The 7,795-nt window shown below is 44.0% G+C and overlaps 1 protein-coding gene across 9 annotated transcripts in view; it reads left to right on the top strand.

The window, feature by feature from the left end:
• Agtpbp1 (ATP/GTP binding protein 1) overlaps nucleotides 1-7,795 on the top strand; it is a 120,784-nt gene that overhangs the window by 35,525 nt on the left and 77,464 nt on the right. For all 9 annotated transcript variants that reach the window (XR_003845370.1, XM_021215450.2, XM_029547301.1 and 6 more), the window contains exon 8: nucleotides 2,597-2,690. Coding sequence is in view for 8 of the 9 variants with exons in the window: in XM_021215450.2 (XP_021071109.1) it covers nucleotides 2,597-2,690 (94 nt within the window). In the remaining variant the exon portion in view is untranslated. The remainder of the gene's footprint in view (nucleotides 1-2,596; nucleotides 2,691-7,795) is intronic.

Raw genomic sequence — 7,795 nt, 5'->3', positions numbered from 1 at the left:
AAAAAAAAAAAAAAAAAAAAAAAAAAAAAAAAAAAAAGAGTAAAGAGTCTAAATGTCCATTACCGCATGCATGATAGTTTCCCATCATGACAGTAATGGACTAAGTCTTACTCTTCAGAGGGTTAGTCCATTATTATCATGATGGGAAACATGGTGGCATGAAGGTAGATATGGTGATGGCAAAAGGGCTAAGAGTTCTACATCTTTATCACTAGGCAGCAGGAAGAACAAACGGGCCACGCAAGGCCTGGCTTGAGTGTATCAGACCTAGTGCCATACTGTCAACAAAGCCACACTTGCTCCAGTAAGGCCACACTTCCTTATAATGCCACTCCCTCTGGGTCTTTTGGGTCTTTTAAACCACCATAGTTACAGTTCCTGTATGACTTCTGATTGTGAAATGAATGAACCATGGGGAGATGGTTCATCAGTTAGAAAAGTACTTGTTGTACAGGCATGAAGACCTGAGCTTTGATACCTAGTGTCCTTTGCCCATAACCCTAGCATAGGGGAACAGCTGCGGGGGGGGTGGGGGTGGGTGGGTGGGTGGGGTGGGGTGGCTGGAGCCTGTACCCAGCTTGTCTTAATGAATCACTGAACTGTAGATACAAGGAAAGATCCTTTGTCAAAAAAATGCAGAACGATAGAAAAGACACTTGAAATTGACTTCTGGTCTCCATAGGTACACTCATGTGCACACACACACACACACACACACACACACACAAATTAGAAATAAAGTATAGACCATGTGTGCATGTGTGTGCGCTTTCAGTTTCATTGAGAGTGTACTCAGAAAAGGAACAAGCACCTATGCCTGAAAAGGATGTAAAGAAATGGAAAATTGTAAGGAAATGGAAAAATTTGGGATTTAACTAACAGAGGTAAGAACACGGAAACAGAAAAATTGAGGGAGGAGTTAGGAAAAGAAAAAAGAAAATATGACTTAGATCTCAGCCCTCAGGAGGGAGAGGCAGGCAAACCTCTCTTGAATGTGAGGCCAGCCTGTTGTACAAAGCGAGTGCCAGGCCAACCAGGAAACAGAGAAAGCCATGTCTTGAAAACAAAAGAAAGCAACCAATAACAACAAACAGAAAAGAAAAACAAGAATTAGGAAAGACAGAAAATGTTTGAAAAATTAAAACTTGATTTGAATTAAAAATGAAGTCATTTTGAATATAGCAGCCAACCGAGAAAGAAGGTGTTGGAAATGTGTCAGTGAGAGTGGTCACGGCGATAGAGCAGAGAGAATGTTTCCCTGTGACACAGGAGCTGCAAGTTCTGGTGGTGATTTATTGACGTAACCAGTAGAAGGCTAGCAGACGGTTTCTGTGTAAATTTTTTTTAATGCTTTTTTTCCAGTCAGGATGTCTTTGTGTAGCCCTGGCTGGAACTCTCTGTAGACCAGGCTGGCCTCAGATTGAGAGATCACCTGCCTCTGCATTCTGAGTGCTGGGAGGAAAGGCAACAACCTACCAACCCTGTTCTTGTGTAATTTCTTCAATGTAACATTTGTCCAGAACTTAGTGTACTGGACACAGTCCTCCCACTGTGTCTCTCTGTAGAGTCCTGATGCTGTGGTTTGCCTCCTCAGGGTTGCTTTAGTGAAGGTCCTGCCTGCATCTCACTAGGTTGGATCTGCAGGGTGCTCTGAGCTCCGCCCTGGCTGCTGAAGTACGCATGTACATTGCTGCTGCTTGGGCATTGCTGCAGAAAGGTGTAACTCAGGAAGCCCTTGCTTTCTTCTCACCCTTCCACCTGCAGCCATGTCCTGTGTTTATACCATGGCTTTCATGCTAATGTTGTCCACTCTACATGTTCATACCACGGCTTTCATGCTAGTGTTGTCCACCCCGCATGTTCATACCATGGCTTTCATGCTAACATTGTCCACCCTACATGTTCATGCCATGGCTTTCATGCTAACGTTGTCCACCCTGCATGTTCATACCACGGCTTTCATGATAATGTTGTCCACCCTGCATGTTCATACCATGGCTTTCATGCTAGTGTTGTCCACCCTGCATGTTCATACCACGGCTTTCATGCTAGTGTTGTCCACCCTACATGTTCATACCACGGCTTTCATGCTAACGTTGTCCACCCTGCACCTCTGCTTCTGAGCGACTGCAGAACCACCCTCACCTCCACCCAGCTCCTGCCACACCAACTCCTGTATGTATGGTATGAGCTCAGGCATCACTGTCTCCAGAAAGCCGCAGGTCTCACTCTGAAGTGGGGGTGCCCAGTGGAATAAAACGACCTACAACTCTTTTTATGTTAAGAAAATGACACAGAAATGAATTACATTTTCTGCCGTGCTCAGTACTCAGGTTGCTTGGAGCAGAACCTGTATACTTCTTGTCTTTGATTCCCAACACTCACTTTCCTGGTGTCATCTGATAGTAACTGTTTTTGGAATGCTAGTTGCTCCCAACTTCTCATAAAAACAAAGCAAAATATGCCCCCCTCCCCACCCTACATCTCAGCTTGACAGTGGCCGGGGAGCTTGCATTTATATTGTCTATATACTTTGGGGTAATTTTGGATTTATCACAAGATTTAAATCACTTTGCGTCTTTTTCTTGTTTCTCAGCTGTGAACTCGGTATCTTTAGGTAAAAATGGAGTTGTTGAGTTGATGTTTAAAATCATTGGACCATTCAGTAAGAAGAATTCTGCTCTCATGAAGTAAGTAAATGTTCTGATGCGAGTGGAAGTATTTCCTTAGTCATTCAGAGCTTCGCTGCCCCGACATGTACCTGAGCAGGTGAGGTCAGCTATCTCTAGAGTCTCCAGGTCTTAAGTAGTCATTTCTTGTAGTAAAGATGTTCTTAATTGAAAGCTTAATGTTTAAGTTAAAACATTTCAATTTGTTAAGTACAGTGTTTTAAAGGCAACGACTGAAGCTGGTGGCCCTGTGCAAGGGGCTGGGCTGTGTCCAGCGTCATCCTCTGAAGCCTTTGTTGAGTGCCTACTCTAATGCTCACCCACCGTGCTCAGCTCTCGATGACCGATCCTCCTCACCGTTACAACTGTCTGAAAGTTACACACTCCTGTTTTGTCCAGGTCATGGTATTCTTTTTATTGTTTCCTGTCTTGGGATGCGTATGGGTGTCTGAGTATGTGTACCTTAAGGTTACATTGTATGTGTGTGTTTTCATTAATTTATAGGTCCTGTAGCTTCAGAAATGAAGGACATTGTGCTAAGGGTTAGACTTAGTGTACTGCTGTGGAGGGCTGCTTGTTTGTTTGTTTGTTTGTTTGAGGCTCACGGTAAGGCTCACCCTGTGTCCTACCCCGTGAGTGCCAGTGCGTCGTCATTGTCCTGTCTTTTATGCTGCTGCCACCGTACTGTTTGCATGCTTTGTTGGAGACTGATGGGTAAACCACAGGTATTCTCTGAGGTATGGTCATCTCTCCCAGTACATTCATAGGCTACTTCAGCATGTACCCCTGTTAAGTAAGGGTTGGAAACTAGCATCACTGCTTCAAAGATACTAGTGCCTTCATAGAAAATAATCTCCATCCTCCTGGGTTGTCTGCAGCCATCCTTTCATATGGATTTGTTTAGATGAGAAATAAACAAGTTACACCCAATGTTGTGTAGAGTCTTAAGGGAGGGAGTGTGTGCCTTCCCGGAGAGGTAGAGTAGTTATGTGAGCGCTCAGTCCCGGCAGTGGCCAGCATTCTGCAATCTGTTGCACCGTCTGACTGCCCATCATCAGACCTGCCGTGGTGTTTGGTGTGTAAGGTCTTCAGCTTTATTCCCATCAGGCACAGACTTTAGATTCCCATCAGTCCATTTCTGGGCCCAGCAATATTAATTGTGATTCTTGATATCATTTCCTGTTTTTGACTGCTGATGAAAAATCTTCTTAATACTTAGATTATTTGGATCAGGGTTCAAGTAAGTTTTATTTGTTGGTTGTATCATAAATCTTTAAAGATAACAAATAGCCTATTGTTCTGCTGTATTATTGAGGGGTCTCTGTGATGTTTAAATATGTCACATTCTGGATGAAGTAATTGTGTGCACAGGACTTGGCACACTGGTGTGTCCTTTATTTGTACTTGTAGCTTGCCTAGATTTTTAAATTAAGTGTCTCAGAGGTCGTGGTTGTGGGCACTTGTGCCGAGGTATCTGTCTGTCAGAGTATTTCTTCCATCTGCTGTGTCATGGCTCAGTACTCATTCTTCCCACTGCCTGAGTCTGTTGCTGGATCAGGGGCTTCAAGACAGTGACTGCTGGAGCGAGGGGGCTCAGTGCTTTCTGGTCTCCACAACCACTCATAAGCCTGCACACGTATGGTACTCACATCCATACAAATATGTACATATAACACTTAAAACAGGAAAGTGTTCTCCCGAAGCCTCTGTAGGCACTGTACTTAGCTGCCCACAGCACCCCATACACATGATTAAAAATAATGAAAATAAGTACTTAAAATTTTAAAAATTTTAGCTATGAAATGTCTATAAAGACAAACATGTTAACATGAAATATTTGAACTTTATTATTTTAATGTTTTATTTTGTTACTATTATGCATGTATGTGCATCCATGCAGGTGCCTTTGGAGGTGGACTTCCAGGTGCACTACCTGATGTGGTGCTGAGAACCAAACTCTGGCCTTCTTCATAGCATTATGTGCTCCTAACTGCTGACCCATGTCCTTAGCCTGTACATTTTATTGTTAACAAGCAGGGTGCATGCAGAGTGTTTGAACTTTTTCTTTTTGTCTTTATTTTTTCTTAATAAAGGCCTAAGTAACGGGTGCCTGTTGTCCAAGCATGTGGAGATTTAAGGCATAAATATTGCTAGTTGGAGGCTAGTCTGATACATTGGGAGAGCCTCTCTATAAGGAAATAAAAAAATCAGAATACGTAGTGAGATTGATTGTACATATAATGACTTAATTCAGTATTTGGTAGGGTGGTGCCACATGTTTCCATATGCAAACATCATTGACAGTTCTAACAGAGCTGGTAAGATGCAACAAAAGAAAATGTGGGTGTCACAGCTAGTGATACCCACGTCACAGCAAGAGCGGTGCCGTGGGCTGTGGAGGCGGCTAGGCCTGCAGCTTAGTGTCGACCCACCACTAGCTGGCCCACAGTTCTGAGTGAGCTGCTTACCCTGCCATTTCCCTCAGAGGAGATAGCATGGGGTCTGCTACACATCACAGGGATTTACACAGATGTGCTTATGAAGATAACATTTTGTTTACTTAAGCACTGTGACAGCTATGTGTGAATGAGCCCTAGATGTCCACAAGGCTCTTTTTTAATGGTTCTGGGATCAGATCCATGCCTTTGTGTTATGCTCGTGAGCTCTGCTCCCCCTTAGTATATAAAGAAGTACATTATTTATCTGTGGTGTAAGGACCATGGCCTTCCTGTGTAATGTGTACATGGTGCCATTGTTTCCATGTTATGACAGCTGATAGGAAATGTTCATAGGAGAAGCAGAACATTTCACAGTTATGTTTAAAGTGTAGGCCAGTGGTGCCTGAGAGACTGCCCATTCAGTCCTGGGTTCAGAATGTGGCACCACAAATAAACCAAAAGGAAGTGTTACAATGGACCACTGTGTAGAATCCTAGACCGAAAGTTTCTGAGGAAAGAATGTAGCTATCTAAATTATCCTTTTATTTCCACAGGTATTTAAATTTGTGTGTGTGTGTGTGTGTGTGTGTGTGTGTATACGTACGCATGAACGCACGCACTCAGGTGTGTTCCATGCTGTTCACGTGGAGGTCAGAGAACAATCTGCATGGATAAGCCTCTCCTTCCACCATGTGGTCCTGGGAATTGAACTCAGGTCGCCTGGCTTATCAGTAAGTGACTTTACCTGCTAAGCCACATGGCTGTGCCTCTCCTTGTATTTTTAAAAGAACCTAAAAAAGGTTGACATTTATTTTACACCATGCACTAGCCAAACATCAATGTCCTATTGCCACTTTTTAGACATGTGGCCTTTTTTACCCTAGTTAAGGACATCTGGCACTTGAGTTGTTCTTCCATCTCAGTGCTTTCCTCAAAAGGGAAAGGGTCAGAGAAGCCATCCCTCTGCCACCGGAAGCTTCCCTTCAGGGCTTCCTTTCCTCTCTGGCTTTAGGTAACTATTAGTCCAGAAGAGGCAATCCAGGACATTATTATAGCTGTGTTCTTCAGTGTCTTTCCTCCCACAAGGAGAACGGTCAGGCTGTATTCAGGCCTACCTCATGCCGAAGGTCACTGCTAGAACTGACTTCCGGCTGGACGTAGGTGCACTAGCTTCCTTAGTAACCAGACATAAACTTCTTTCCTCACTGCTCATAGGCTACCCTTTGGGTTCTTATAATATTATTCTGTGTGGGGAGTAGGAAAACTGGAAAACTCTTGGAGAGAGAGAAATCTGTTAAAAACAGTATGGACTGTTTATTTAAAATTTTCTTTACAACTTCAATAAATCCATATTATTTTCTAAGTATTTTGTAGAGGTTGACACTGGTTTATTTGTGTCATAGAGGTCCAGAGTCTTTTATGCTGAAGTTTATTACATTCTCAATAATGCTTTGGTCACAGTATTGATGGTGATCGCAGGTCGATAAGTCCTGTTAATTTATGTCTCTGTGGAGCATGCTCGGTGCCACTGATGTGAGACTTTCACCTTCAGCATGGAGAATAAACATCAACAGAATCCTTAGTTGTACTAGAAGCTGTCAGAAGCACCTGCCATCTGGCTCAAGCCTGTGTCAACTCTTGCTAGTTGGAGGAACACTTCCTCACTCAGGGTTTGCAGTTTGGACTGAAGAACTAGCTGAATGGGTCGCAGACCTGGCAGTTCAGTTCCTAGCACGCATGCCCAGTAGTTCACAACTGCCTTAACTCCAGCTTCGGAGATGACCTCTGAAGGCATGTGCCCACACTTATGTGTGTGTGCTCTCACTCACTCTGTCCTCCCCCCCTCCTCAAAGAAAAGTGTTAGCTAAAGACGAGAAACTGAAAGTGAGTAAGTAGCTGTATTCAGTGCATTATGTCAGTTCCCAGCTGACTTGGTGGCTGGAGTCAACAGGCCTTTACTGCCCACACAGGCCCAGAGCTTGGAAGCCCCATCTCACTTTCCCGGAAGGCTGAGGGAGAGCATGTCCTCCTGTCTTGTTGTTAGTGTTTGAAGGTTTGCTGCCAAGTCCTCAGCAGTCCTGGGTAGTGGTGGCTTCTTACCTTCCCTTTCGGCCTTAGGAGATGATAGTCTCTGTGTGTGTGTGTGTGTGTGTGTGTGTGTGTGCGCGTGTGTGCGTTACATGGTCATCTCTGAGGACACCAGTCAAGAGCCCACTTCCCTTCCAAATGATCTCATCCTGACTGATTATATATTCAGTGGCCCTGCTTTCTGCTACGGTTAGATCCTGAGGTTCGAGAGATGGGATGCACTTCATCTTGCTAACAGTGATTAAGTTACTTACATGTGTTTGTATTTGGTGAACATCTGATCTTTTGTCTGCATATTGTTCCTGGAAACGCTTTTTATAAGCTGACTTTCGTCTGTACACAGAAGTTGCTCTTTTAGGTGGTCATGATGGTAGTAAAACAAAAAGTTTGAGTGAGAGAACGTTGTATTGAGATGGCAACAAATGGTCAGCAGCATCCATTCCTTGATGTAGAGAGTGAGTGTCACACTATGTGTCCTGCACTCCTTGATGTAGAGAGTGAGCGTCACACTATGTGCCCTGCACTCCTTGACGTAGAGAGTGAGCGTCACACCATGTGCCCTGCACTCCTTGACGTAGAGAGTGAGCGTCACACCATGTG

Source organism: Mus pahari, chromosome 16 (genome assembly GCF_900095145.1).
Source record: "Mus pahari chromosome 16, PAHARI_EIJ_v1.1, whole genome shotgun sequence".
NCBI classification, from domain to species: domain Eukaryota; kingdom Metazoa; phylum Chordata; class Mammalia; order Rodentia; family Muridae; genus Mus; species Mus pahari.
Note: the sequence above shows the minus strand (reverse complement) of the source record. Positions and strands in the feature narration are given on the sequence as shown.